Consider the following 14,835-nt stretch of genomic DNA (forward strand, 5'->3'; position numbering starts at 1 on the left):
GGGCTCCCTGAGGATAGTGCAGACACTGATTCCTCCCTGATCCCACCTCATCCAGTTGTTTTGCAACAAGTTTTCAGACCCATATTCAAACTTCCCCTCTCCTTACCACTGTGACTTACACGGGCGACCATGTGGGTTGGTCAATGGGTGTGGTTCCAGAGGCAGAAGGGAAGATTTAGCTACCATTTCTGATCTGCAGAATTGGCGCTTAGGTTGCGAAGGCTCTTATACCTGAGGACCCCCACACTGCTTTCCCCTCCTACACCATCTTGGCATTGCAGTCTCTGCTGTGATTCCAAATACTGTCTCCCATATCTAAAGGAACTATACCTCCAGTTACCAAATGTTGGGGGGAAACAACAAAGAATTGCCCCAGACTCTCTTCTTCATTTGTGAGTTTTCCAGAGCAGTGTTCAAATTATTTGGGGGGGGGGGAGAGAAAGGGGAAACAGAGGCCAGTGCCCTACCTTTTCAGACAGCCACTTGGCTCCTGTCTTAGAAGATTAAGGAGCATGATTTGGCTAACAATGGGGGGGAAATAATTCACATAATTCACAATTTCATTAAAAGCCCCCTTTCTCCCCACTACAACCCATTTGAACACTCTCCAAGATGCATCCAGTTGCTAGATAGAGCACTAGACTAGACGGACTCAACATAGGCAGCTCTAACACTATTAGGACCTTTGGCATTTGTGACTCATTCACTGGCTATTTCTGTCTGGGTTGAAGATTTTCATAAAACCCGGGTCACTGAAAGGTGGAAGAAGAGAATAGTCAGAGGAGACATGGCCCAGCTGTATTGTTAAAGCTAAGTGGGTGGGGTCGTGACTTAAATCACTGTGAGCAGATGTAAGTAAGATAGCAGGTGAGTGAATGGGTAGGTTAGTGCATGTCTGAATTAATAGCTATGTATGAATGCATGAGTGTAAGGGTGGGTGTGGATGTGTGTTATCATTATTATTTAAATTTATTACCCACCCTTCGTCCTGAGTTCCCAGAGGAGGTTAAAATTTAAAACACAACATTTAAAACAAATTGCAATCAGAAATAAAGAATGGGGAGTTAAAGGCCAGGTTGAAGAATTGCATCTTCAGCATGCATCCCAAACCACATCTTGGTGGTGCCAGGTGCAGCTCTTTAATGAGCGAGTTCCACAATTTAGGGGCTGCAGCAGAGAATACCCCCTCTTGGGCTGCCACCCCCCTCCCTTAAAAGAAAAAGGGAAAAAGATCACGGGTCATTCCTCACATTACCTTTCTAATGTGGAAGCTGAGCCCACATGGGTAATGCAAGATGCTGCAGGGCACAGTTCTCAGAATGACACCAAATTTACAGGTATGCTGAAATGGAAATGGACTCTTTCTAGGTTTTCCAGGTGGCTACTTAGATCCACCCCCCACAAAAAACCTAGAAATTAGGTGGGTTTTTTATGCCTCTGCTTTACTGATGCCCTAATCATGTGCTTGGGGATGCAGATGGCGCTGAACCTCTTGGGCTTGCCGATCAGAAGGTCGGCGGTTCGAATCCCCGTGACTGGGTGCGCTCCCGTTGCTCAGTCCCAGCTCCTGCCAACCTAGCAGTTCAAAAGCACGCCAAAAAGTGCAAGTAGATAAATAGGTACCGCTCTGGCGGGAAGGTAAACGGCGTTTCCGTGCGCTGCTCTGGGTTCAGTGTTCCGTTGTGCCAGAAGCAGCTTAGTCATGCTGGCCACATGACCCGAAAAAACTGCCTGTGGACAAACGCCGGCTCCCTCGGCCTGTAAAGTGAAAAGTGAGATGAGTGCCACAACCCCAGACTCGTCTGCAGCTGGACTTAACTGTCAGGGTTCCCTTCACCTTTACCTTTAGTCATGTGCTTAATCTTCCTGTTGGTCTGCCCCTCAGCACAGTGAAGGGTGTGAAAAGAAAGAGTGCCTCAGAACACATGCAGAATATATTTCATTTAGCAGCTAGTGAGTGACCAAAGACAGCCCTCACACCTCTGGGTTTAGGGGCAGGATATCCAGTCTATCGAAGGCATTTCTCTGAGGTGTGGGGGTGGTTTGTTTTTAAAGACCTGCCCCTGACCATGGTTAATGGCCAGCATCTGCTATAGGTTCAAATCTTGGCATGCCCATGTTTGCATCTCTCTTCCCTTTGTCTGTGTGTGGGGAGGCGGTGGGGGCTTGCTCTGCTCAGGCGGTCCCCTCTTAGCCCCCTGTAAGGCTCCTTCCTCTGAGGGCAATGGTGCCTGGCCAGGAGACCTTCGGAAACTGCCAGAAGATTCATGGCAGACTGGTCCAGACGCCTGCCTGCCTCTCTCCCTTTGCCAGTTTCCCCTTGAATTGTCCTTGAGGTTGCGGCAGCAGCAGCAGCAGCCGGTACTGTCTCTCTGCTGCAGGGAGCTAAAGGCTCCTTTCCCCATCACACAGAGAGGAGAAGGGAAGGAGAAATCAGGCAAATGAGGAGGGCAGCAGGTGCCTGCAACTGAGGAGGAGCAGGGGAGGGAGCAGGAGCTGTCTGAGCAAGGCTGTGGGGAGGAGGAAGGGGGGAGAGAAACAGGTGAACCCAGGGAGCATTCCAAATGCAATGGTTGCTGGCAGGTTGTCTGCATGAGAGGACGCAAAGGAAGGCTCCAGGGCTCCTGCACTTTTATTTCATGGGTCCAGATTTAGGTGATGTCGCTCCCCCCACCCCACCCCGGGCAGCCAGCCACACCTGCTGATATTTCCTCTTCCATCCGTCCATCACTGATAACAGCAGTCCTGTCTCTAGGCACTTCCAGCCTGTCACTATTTTGGGGTGGGATTCAATCACACACTGGCAAATTCAGGACATCTCCACACTTACATTTCCTCCGCGCTCTGCAGCAGAAAACCCAAATTGCCATTTGTTGTGTGTCAGCTTTAAAAAGCAGGTTTTAACGGGGAAAGCTCAGGGGCAAAAAAAAGGAGGCTCAGACATGGAGCTTTAAAGCTGTGCCTGGAAAGAGCAGGGAGGGATAAAGGGGAGTGTGGATAAGCCCCCAGGATGTGCATTTGCAGCTGATTGGGGAAACTTGCTGAGTAAACCCACTTCTGCAAAAAAAATCAGGCTCCCCGCATGAGGAAAGTGGTGGGAAAATGCACTGGGAAGTGTGGGACAACACTTGCCTTGATGCATCTGTCTTCCTGCCTCCCCACAAACCAATCAGAATGAACAGTCAGTAAATAGTCAGCACCATCTAATCTCCCTGCAGACAAATCAGGCTGAACACTCAACAAGCAGGTCTTCTAGAAGTGCCCCCCCCCCACCTCTGGCCACTGCATTGTTTTTCTGACCAAAATCCACACACAACCAGGGTGCTGTTTCCACAATGGCCTGAGGGAAAAGGGTTAAACACACACACACACACACACACACACACACACACACACACACACACACACACACACACACAAAACACTTCTTTCCTTCCTTCCCCAAACTGCTTCTCCAGTCAAAGTCACTTTCCCACCCCTTGAGGCCGGATTTCAGGGAGCAAGCAGGGGTCCAGTTCAGGGAACTGTTTGTGGGCATTGCATGTCACCTCTGATTGGTGTTTTTATAAACGAGGCTTCAGTCTCATTTATAAGAGGTGCTATACCGTCCTACATCACAGGGTGCTAGTTTAAGAATTCCTGATAATAATGTGTGTGCAGTGCTTTGGAAACTTTGCATGTTGTAAATCGAAGTACTGTGTGTGCGCACACACAAAATCCTCCAGATTAAACAGAACAACAAAGTCAAAAGAGACCCAAAGGCCAAGTGGTTAAGTGTCATCCCAGCTCAGCCACTCTGGGTTAGAGGCCTCACTGCCAGGACCAGCTCCGGACATTTTGCTGCAAACGCAACCCAAGTCAAAGTGCCTTATACCTAGGCTGGTCAATTGCTGTTGGCAGCTGAGGCACAACATCTTATGAGCGCCTCTCCCTGGGAGCAAAATAATAATAATAATAAATTTTAAAGTCACATGGTGCTGTCCTGCTGTGACTTTCAAAATCAGCTGTGTGAGATAGTTTCCTCACTCTGCCTAATAGTAGGGCCAGCCCTGTTCACAGCCACAAGTGGAGTATAATATGGGCTGAAGGTAGAATTGCTCTAGGCATCAAGTGTGACTGAAAAAAGTCATCCTTTTTCACCAGGGGGAAGTCCCCATCCTGTACTTGGAGTTTCTCAATGTGTGAGAGGGAGCAAACAATTTGATTGGAGGGTGGGGAGTGATGGTGACTCAGATCTGCCTGCAGCACTACAAAATCCAAGTTGAATGTTCAGGGGGAGAGTAGCAATAGCATCAGAGACCGGAAAATGTCAGTAGATCCCTTCTTGGCCTCAAACTTCTCAGGCATCTATACGATCTTGTCCATCAAACAGCAACTCTCTCCTTGATCTTTATAGACTCTCTTTATTACAATCACCCCCAAAATACTTTGGGCACAGTTCCCCTGCATGCTTACCCAAACAAGTCCCACTGTGTTCAGGAGAGCCTAGGCCTTAGCAAATGCATTTAGAATTGCAGCTTTATTATGTAGCACCATCAAGGTTTATGGCATTTTGTTTTCTAATCTAAGGAGAAAAGACTGGCCCTTGTTTTCTGCCTGTGGGCAGAGGGTCACTTCTGGACAACTTGTTTATTAAGTGTTCATCTTGATATGTTTGCACAAAGTTTGTGGAAAGGTTACATGACGGCCACTTCCTGACTGTCACTATATTTTGATGGGATTCAATCACAAAGCAGCTGGGAAGCCTCTCACAAGCCCACATTCTCCAAAGGTTGAAAAATGCACTGGAATGCAACAGCATCTAATATCCCTACAAACAAACAAACAAACAAACAAACATGCATATTAAATAGCCAATGTTGTCTAATCTCCCTGCCAACAAATCAGGATGAATTGCTCAGTAACTAGGTTGTCTGGAAGCTCCTGGTGTTGGCTGTTTATTCAGCATTCGTTCTGATTTATTTGAGTGAGGGGGGAGGTGCAGGTTTAAGCCTTTCCCCAGAGGAGCGGTGGGAGGCACCAGTCGGGAACCCCCGGGGAAGAGGGCTCAGAGTTAGAGGATTGGTGGTGGGATGACAATGAGTGGTCAGAGCAGAGCTGTAGCCCCGGGTGACGCACCAATGAGGCGTCCAGCCTGTGTGTATTTGTGTGCTGGTGATGCCAAACTGGGTTTTTGACCCGGGTGAAATAAAGCCTTGTTTCACCCCTGGGTCAGAGGGAGAAGGAGCAGATTGGGAGGCAGTGTCAGTGGAATCTGAATCCCTGGCTTTGGGAAGGTAGTCACACCTAGTCAGAGGGACTCAGGGTGGCTGTGATCTGCTGGCCGGTCTCTTTCATGGCCAGCTGTGGAGGGGATCTGACAACAGACCCTGAGTTGTGGCTCCTGCTGGCTGCCTGGGGTCTCTGACATTTTTAATATTTCACAAAGCCCTCCCACCCTGAGTCCAAGGCTAAGCAAAGGAAGAGAGAATGACTGCAGTGCTACCCTGGGGCTCTTTCATCTCACAGGAGTGGGATCCGGGCCTGGGGCGAAGGCCTCCTCCATCACCACAGGTGTTAACTCTTTGAAATGTCTATAACACAGGTGTACAGCAGTTCAGAACAAATTTTGCTGCATGAGAACAGTGCTTTCGGCATTGTTGTCTGTTTCTTGAGAATACTTGGGATGCCCAGGCTTTCCAGCATTTTGCAGTTGAAAATAGTAACACTCTTGTGTGATAAATTCTTACTAGCATGAGAAAGGATCACTGTCTTGACTGCACATAGCTAAAGTCTCTATGAAATTAAACTGGCCATCCTGGCTGCATGCACACCAGCCATTTAAAACACATTTCCCCACTCCCAAGAATCCTGGGAGCTGTAATTTGTTAACAGTGCTGCGAATTGTAGCTCGCTGGGGGGTAAACTACAGTTTCCATAATTCTTTGAAGTGTGCAATGTGCTTTAAATGTATGGTGTGTATACAGCCCATAACCATTTACTTGAAACAAAAGAAAATACCATATTTTTTCTTGTAGAAGACAATGCTTTTTGCTAAAAAAGTTTAGACAAAATTTGGGGGTTGTCTTATACACGGATGGTAAATGCACAGGGGTTAAAAAAACAAAACACTAATTATGGTGCCTTCCTGCAGCTGCCATGAAGAAGCTGCCAGAAGCTGCCACTGACCTTCCCAGGTGCTTGGCTTGGCTGATCTCCCCCCAAAAAACACAACAACTTTGGGCGATCTCAGGTGTTGGGGGGCAGGCTGTGCTGCTCCCCACAAACGAGCACCCCCACCACCCCAGGAACCAGCAGGAGTTGTTACACCGGTGCTGGTGCTTTGAATATTTAATAAAATATCAAAGTTGTTCTGCTTGATGTTTAAAATATTGATTTCTTAATTTAGGGTTCAAAAAAATAGGGGGCATCTTATATATGGAAAAATGTGGTAATACTTTAGAATGTTTTCACAATGTTTGATATCGCAGATCAGGCTGTGAGAGATCAGCTGTGAGTTCAAACACATTCAGAACATTCTGTCCTTTGTATACAGAAGAGTATAGAGCAAGGGTTGCCACACACTGGCGTTTAGTGGCCAATATCAGTGTTCGAAATCAACCAGTAGCCAGGCGCTTTTTGCACCTGGCTGTCAACCACTTCCAGCCAAGTGAAGATGCCTAGGCAACAGGCTGGCAACATCTGGAGGTGCATGTATGGGGACCATCGGATCTTGACTGTTTTCACACACTAACACCACATCCTATAGAATTCTATTAGTTATATTTTATCTACACAATCAGAATGAATTTCAGGAACCAAAAGGCTTTTTCTGTGCAGCCTGAGCAGAAGCAGTCACCATTAAGAAAAAGAAGGAGGAATAGGCCAATATATACAGTATGTGGACTGTCCCTGGATCAAGGGACTTTTCTGTTTCTGTTCTTCTCAACGTTCTTAGCCTAGCTCAAGGTTGTCATCTCAGCTAGCCAGATGTTTAACTGAGAATCAATCACAGTCAGTCCATCATTTGGAAAATAAGACTTTAGAGCCGTCTTGCCCCAAAATGGCAACTAGACATCCTGTTTTGGTGACTGCAACCTTTGTTTAAGGAGCCATTTAGCGCCTAGTTTATATACATGAGTTTCTAACACTGGTTGACATCCAGGTGCACCACAGTCCGGATGCCTCTGCCCCCACTCAGGTATGTAGCTGATCCTCGTAATAGTTCCCCACCAGTGTAAGAAGAGGGAGTACTAAACAGATAAGGTTGGAGAGTATTGGGGGTATTTTTTAATTCTGTATTTATTTATTTATTTAATTTATATTCCGCCCTTCATCTGAGGATCTCAGGGCAGTTTACAATATAAAAGCACAAAAATACACACCACAGTAATAAACAAAAACAATAACACCCCCCCCAATTGTTTAATTAGCCAAAGGCCTGGGAGAAGAGGCATGTTTGTCCCTGATGGCTAAAGATATGTAACAAAGGCACCAAGCAGCCCTCCTTGGGGAGCACGTTCCACAAACAAGGAGCCACTGCAGAAAAGGCCCATTCTTGTGTTCACATCCTTAGGACCCCTCGTGGAGGAGGCACAGAAGAAGGGCCTCAGATGATTATTACAGGGTTCAGATAGGTTCATCTGAGGAGAAGCAGTCCTTAAGGTGTTGCTGTTCTGCGCCATAAGGCTTTGTAGGTCAAAACCAGCACTTTGAATTGGGCCCAGAAAATAATTGGTAGCCAGTGCAGTTGGGTCAGGATTAGTGTTATATGCTCAAACTGTCTTGCCCCAGTGAGCAACCTGGCTGCTGAATTCTACACCATCTGAAGTTTGTGAACGGTCTTCATAGGCAGCCCCATGTATTGCAGGGTCCCGGTCAGTTCATATGGGGATAGGCAGTCCTTGAGTACCTTTAACAGAATGAACAAATTCCTCTTTGTTGATCCTCATGTGACCAAGCCCAAGCTGTGGTGAAGCAGGTTCTACAATTCTATGATTCTATGATTCTGGGTGAAATATCCAAATGCCAGTGCACAACTTCCATTCCATCACCCTTTCCTCCCAACAAAAATATATCCTTTTGTTGTGGAAAGCTAAGGGCAGGGTTTGGGAAACCTGTGGCCTTCAAGATATTTGTTGGACTACAATTCCCATCATTCCTGACCTTTGCCTTTGCTGCCTGAGGCTGATGAGTCTAACAGCATCTAGAGGGCCAGAGATTCCCCATCCCCAGCTTAGAGGACACACCAGTCAGGAAGCCAGGCAATGACTTTTTTGGGCCTCTCTTTGGCTGCTTCCAGACAACCTGAGCATTCATCCTGAGTTGTTTCCAGGGAGATCAGAGGAGGCTGGATATATAATAAGCATTTGTTCTGATTTGCTTGTGAAGTTAGATTATGTTGCATCAAGGCAAATGTGCCCCAACCTTTCCACTGCATTTCACTTTCACTTTCCCTCACTTTGGGGGGAAGTGGGTTTATTGCAGAAGACCTCCCAATCAACTATAACTGTACATCCTGAATTTGCCAGTACAGTACAGTGGTACCTCGGGTTAAGAACTTAATTCGTTCCAGAGGTTTGTTCTTAACCTGAAACAGTTCTTAACCTGACGTACCACTTTAGCTAATGGGGCCTCCCACTGCCGCTGCACTGCTGGCGCACAATTTTCGTTCTTATCCTGGGGCAAAGTTTTTAACCTGGAGCAACCACTTCCTGGTTAGCAGAGTTTGTAACCCAAAGCGTCTGTAACCCAAGGTACCACTGTATATGATTGAATCCCACTCCAAAATGGCAATAGACTGGAGGTGCTCCCTGTCTCTCTTAAACCAAACAACAGCAACAGGGAACTCCTGGTTCCATCCATGACATTTCATAGTCTAGGTCATGCATGGGGAACCTGCTGGACTCAAGTCCCAGTCAGCATGGCTAATGATCAGGAAAGATGGAGTCCAACAACATCTGAGGGCCACAGGTTCCCCATCCCAGGTCTAGGCACATGTAGTCAGGAATTTCTCACTGGGATAGTTAGCCTGTGTCTTGGCTGTACCATTTCAAAGTATAAGGGGATGGGTTCACTTGACTGGATGCTCCTCCACGCTAAAAGAAAATAGCTTGCATATGGAAGAGTAGCGTATCAAGGGCAAGTATTTAAGCCTAGGCCACAGGGAGAAAGAATGTTGGAAACTGGAAATTACACAAAGAGACACTAGAGATGGAAGGGACCCTCAAAAGCCATCTACCCAACCCCTCACCAATTCAGGAAATCCACTGTTTTTTAATCTTTGCTTTTTAAATGTATTTTTTCCTAGTACATTTGAACTTTACACACCACTTGGAGCATTTTTATGGAAAAGCAGGCAACAGCCCTCCATAAATCACCTAGTTTTGGAATTACAACTTGTACAGCTTGATGTCATCTGCTCTCTCTTCTTCCCCCCTCCACCTCCGCAGGCCTCTCGGACAACACAGCTGACCTGGAAAAGAGAAGGCAGATCTACGGACAGAACTTCATCCCCCCAAAGAAGCCTAAGACCTTCCTGCAGTTAGTATGGGAGGCCCTCCAAGATGTGACATTGATCATCCTTGAAATTGCTGCCATAATCTCCCTGGGGTTGTCTTTTTATGCTCCACCAGGCGAAGAAAGTGAAGGTGAGATGTGCTCCTTATAGAGTCATTAGATCTGTTGGAGAGCAGAACTCCCTTCTCAAGGAGGTAATGGCCTGCTAGTCTTGGAATTAAAGGAAAAAGGCGGGCTCTGAGCCAGCCTATCTAGGATATTGCCTTTCCCATAAGACCCTGCAGCAGGGCTGGCAGCCTGTGGCCCTCCAGAAGATGTTGAGCTGTATCATCCTTCACCATTGGCTGTGAGGGCCTGGGCTGATGGGAGTTGGAAGTCCAACAACACCTGAAGGGCCATAGGTTCCCCCATTAGCTAGCTAGCTGGTCACCTTATGTCCCACCTGAAGATAAGATCCCAGGACAGCTAGCATTCATTAAACAACAATATAAGTTCTTAAGCAGGCATTTGAAGCAAAGTGCTGAAGTGCTTGCTTAATATTACAAGGCAAGGTGTCCGACAGCCAAGGTGCTAACAGACTTGAATGCCCTTCTATCTTGTAGAAGCAAGGTGAGCTTCATATGTTGGGGATCCCAGGCCTGATCCCAGGCCCACACAGACTGCCTTTGGCTTCACGAAGCTGAGGTCAAAACTAAGATCTGTCTTTCAACAGAAGATCAGTGTGCCTTCTTGAAACATCCATCGAATCAACAACTATTTCTGCTTTCCAGTCTTCTGAAATTTATCGAGTTCTCCATCACTTTCCACCAACTGCTCCATTTATCTACTCTGCTGATTCATTTGTTTTCCTGTTCCTATGAAGTACTTTTAATGTACAAAGAGTATTATGTGATTCTCTACTTCTTTCAGCTGCATAACAACCCTCTGAGGTAGAGGACTGCTATTCCCATAGTCCTCCTGCACAAGTCCATGTCTGAACTGGGCTTTACACTCCAAGCGTACCCATGCAATGACCCATTTAGGGTAGCCTTTGGCAATCATCCAGATCCATGTAGTAGTGGTTGGTAGTTAACAACAAGCAAATTCACCAAGATAAATTTATATTTATGGAACATACTTGAAGGTTGTGAGATGTTCGGGACATATGTACACCAGAAAATTAACTTGCCTCATTCACAGAATGGGAACTGACAATCTGGAAGAAGGACTAGGGCTAGGTGATTTAGGTAATTTCAGACTCTGGACTTCATGATCTTAATGTCTAGCCCCCACCCCTGCTTTAGATGGCAAAGTGATCTGCTGAGCAGGGCCCCAGACCTCTGCCTTTAATAAAAATTCTGTACCACTTGGTTGTAAGAAAAAACCTCGAAGACTTAAGACAGGTATGGGGAAATGGTGGCCTTCTAGAGGCTGTTGTACCCCACTCCGTGGCTAAGAATGATGGGAGTTGTCATCCAGTGTCTTCTGGAGGTACCTTGGTTCGTCATCCCTGACTGAAGGATGATGTGGTCATAATGATAGGAGCCTCCTCCCTCTCCAACACCTTCTTTTTCTCCCCCATTTTCCTAGTCTGCGGGAACCTGGCAGCCAGTGCAGAGGATGATGGTGAGTCAGAAGCTGGTTGGATTGAGGGTGCTGCCATCCTGCTCTCGGTGATCTGTGTAGTGTTGGTCACAGCCTTCAATGACTGGAGTAAGGAGAAGCAGTTCCGAGGTCTGCAGAGCCGCATAGAGCAGGAGCAGAAGTTTGCCGTCATCCGCAATGGGCAACAGGTCCAGATCCCTGTGGCTGAACTGGTTGCCGGGGACATTGCTCAAATCAAATATGGTAAGGGACAAGGAAGGGGCTGGGTGGGCTGGGCTGGATTTGTTACTGGGGGCCTGCTGAAGGCGTGACTGTTACAGGGAGAGCCTGGGTGGTGATATCAAGATAAACTTTTGGGATTTGATCTGTGACAGTCCTGAGATCTAACATCTGCTGAGGAATCCTTGAGATCCTTGCTGCATGAAGGGTGCTTGTGGCATCAGATGGGGCTGGTTCACAGCTGTGGAGCAGTTACCAAGAGACTACCTCTATGCGAGGTTCCCTTGCAGATGTGATGCATGGGTGCACTATCAAGAGATTTGCAGTGGCACATGGGGGAGAAGGCATCCTCATAATTCTAGGTTCAGAAAGCTTTGCAGTGGTAGAACAAACATTGAGAACATCCTTCTAGCAGACCACATTTTCCAAACATAGTATATGGATTGGGTAATTAAATGGGCACCCCTGCTAGCGCTAAGAAACTGAGATGGGATAGGGAACAGAAGGTGGTATTTGGAGACGAACAGCACTATCCTGTGCATGTCTCCTGAGATGCACTGAGTCCTGTGGGAATTGCTCCTCTTAGGTAAGTGTTTATAGGATTGCAGCCTAAGCAGAGTTGTTCTTTGAGACCATGACTCTGACCTGCTTCTTTCTCCAGGTGACTTGCTTCCTGCAGATGGGGTGCTTATCCAGGGGAACGATCTCAAGATTGATGAGAGCTCCTTGACGGGGGAGTCAGATCACGTGCGCAAATCAGTGGAAAAGGATCCCATGCTGCTGTCAGGTGAGCGAACAAGAAAGAAAGGGATGCAGTTCAGGAAAGCCAGAAGGATCATGTGCTGATTTGGTTGCTGTGCACTGACAGTAGCCAGAGGCGGAACTAGCTGCCCCTGTGCACCCAGTGTCCCATGGGGCGGGGCCAGCATCCCGGGGGCGAGACGTCCATGGGGCAGAGTGAGCCACCCATGGCAGGCTGTTTCCTGGGCGGGGGGGGGGGAGGGAGCCACGCTGCTTTGCCAGTAGCCTTCCTCCCTTCCCCATTCCTTTTGACAGCTCAGGGGAGGCTTCCCTCCCCCAGGAAGCAGCCCAGGAGTGGGGGGCAATTGCACGCCACCCACCCGTGACTCCCAAGCCTCCCCCAAGCTGTCAAAATGAAGGAGGAAGGGGGAAAGGCCGCTGGCAAGGTGGCACAGCTCCACCCCTTCCCTCGACAGCTCAGGGTAGGCTTGGGAGTCATAGGCGGGCGGCACGCCAAATGTCACCCCCCTCAGTGATGACACCTGGGCCGCACCGCCCCCACCACACACCCCTTCCTCCGCCCCTGACAGTAGCCTCCAAATTCTCTGGTTTCGGGAAACCCTTTCCACTGTGGTGCATCTGCAAGGGACGAGTGTGGCTGCCATAGAGCCCCCTTTGGTTTAAGGAGCTGGGGGCCTACTTGCCTCACACAAACTAAGTCTTAAAGCCCCACCCTGTAGCTTCACCTGTAGCTGCTATCACCACTGCTGATCTTCTCCTTGCAAAGCCCCAGATAAACTTCCCTCGGAGCTCCCTGGATCACAACTTGAAAACCTCTGCTGTAGGAGAGCTTGCGAATGCTGCTGTGGCACCCATGGTGACTTTGGCATATGCCAATGATGTAGGAATGGGTGTCAGGAGCAGAAGTGTGCCCCCATTGCCTCGGCGACTGGGCCAGTTCTCCTATTGCCTTCCATCAGTTCCAGCTCCTGTTGCAAAACCATACTCCATTCACAATAAGTGTGATAGTCACCCTTGCAACAATATTTTAAAACAAAGTGCAACTGCAAAATGCAACTTATTATTATTATTTATTAGATTTATTACTCGGCCTTCACCATAAGGGTGTGTTACAGCAATTGAAAAACACAATCTTAAAATAAGTTAAAACAATTTATTATTGAAATAATAGGGTATGGTCTTCAGCATATGACAAAAGCTATACAGTGGTACCTCAGGTTACATACGCTTCAGGTTACATACACTTCAGGTTACAGACTCCGCTAACCCAGAAATAGTACCTTGGGTTAAGAACTTTGCTTCAGGGTGAGAACAGAAATCGTGCTCCGGCGGCGTGGTGGCAGCAGGAGGCCCCATTAGCTAAAGTGGTGCTTCAGGTTAAGAACAGTTTCAGGTTAAGAACGGACCTCTGGAACGAATTAAGTACTTAACCCGAGGTACCACTGTACAATGAAGGGGCCAGATGCATGGACCTCTGTGAGAAGGGATGTTTTCTTATGCTTTTATATTTGTTGGAAGCCACCCAGAGTAGCTGGAGCAAGCCAGTCAGATGGCAGGCTACCAATAATAAAATTATTGTTGTTGCTATTCAGTAGCTTAGAAGGCTCTCTCTGCTGATCTTAACACCATTTAGCTTGCAGTAGCACATCTGAAGCATGTAGGGAGCAGTTGCAGGAGCTACTGCAGGAGCCTGGAGGGTTTGGAGGAGATTCTGAAGAGGCTGGGAGAGAACTAGAGAAGATTCTAAGGAGAGTTGAAATTTGGAGAGGGCACAGACAGTCTAAAGCCTAGCACAGTGAAAGGGAGGGAGAAGAACATATCCAGAGACGGCCATGGAGGAGAAAGAAGCCACTGCCATCCCCACCCCGAAGTCCCAAAAGCACAGAGCTTTGGGAAGGAGGAAGGAGGGCTCCAGCATCCTGTCAGATGCCTGGCGCCCCCTTCCCAAAGCCCAGGAAGCTTCTGCCCAGCTTAGGGAGGGAGGCGCAATGCTCCAACAGGGTCCAAGAGCCCTCCCACCATCTTCCCAAAGCCTACCCATCTCTGGCTCCTCCCAACATCTTGACGTCACATGTGCAACATTGGGACATCACAACATCACACACATGACATAGGGGCCCCCAATCACCCTTGTAAGCTGGCGCCTCTGAGACGCACCAATGCCCATTATTTTTACTATTCTACTAAATTGCATTTTCCCCACCTCCTTTCAGGAAATATGGGGCTGGAGGCACCTCACACTGCTTGAGGACCCTGACAATCTTCCTCCTCATCCATCCACTACAGTTGGCACCCAAGTCCCATAATTCCTGTACAACAAGGGGCTGAAGCTGGGAGAAGTGGGGCTACCCAAGTGATCATTTACTCAACTGTGGGGTGGTATTCAACTAAGTTTTGCTCAGAACAGACCCACTGAAATGAATGACTCTTGCTAATTTAGGTTCATTCATTTCAATTGGTCTACTCTGAGCAACACTTAGTAGGCATCCACCCCATGGTTTTCAAACTTTCCACCTTCAGGAAACCTTTTGTGCCTCATTTTGTCTGTCAAAACACTCATGAACATTTACAAAGGATCCTGGAGGGTGGTCTAGGGGGCATATGCAGAGTGTTGGCCAGGACTTTCAGGCTCACCAATGTCCCACATAAACATAATGTACCTAAAAATCACCCTGTACTTTCCCGTGGCTGCAGATCCTGAAGGAAAATTGTTAGTGGTTGGCAAATTACCTTTCAGGGGAGTTGTTTGCCTTTATTGGTCTTCTCATCAAG

The 14,835-nt window shown here is 47.7% G+C and overlaps 1 protein-coding gene across 8 annotated transcripts in view; it reads left to right on the forward strand.

The window, feature by feature from the left end:
* ATP2B3 (ATPase plasma membrane Ca2+ transporting 3) overlaps window positions 1-14,835 on the forward strand; it is a 120,382-nt gene that overhangs the window by 49,439 nt on the left and 56,108 nt on the right. For all 8 annotated transcript variants that reach the window (XM_081177202.1, XM_081177199.1, XM_081177196.1 and 5 more), the window contains 3 exons: window positions 9,432-9,629; window positions 11,068-11,325; window positions 11,963-12,088. In XM_081177202.1, coding sequence (XP_081033328.1) covers window positions 9,432-9,629; window positions 11,068-11,325; window positions 11,963-12,088 — 582 coding nt within the window. The remainder of the gene's footprint in view (window positions 1-9,431; window positions 9,630-11,067; window positions 11,326-11,962; window positions 12,089-14,835) is intronic.

This window comes from Podarcis bocagei (assembly GCF_964188305.1).
Source record: "Podarcis bocagei genome assembly, chromosome: 17".
Classification (NCBI taxonomy): Eukaryota; Metazoa; Chordata; class Lepidosauria; order Squamata; family Lacertidae; genus Podarcis; species Podarcis bocagei.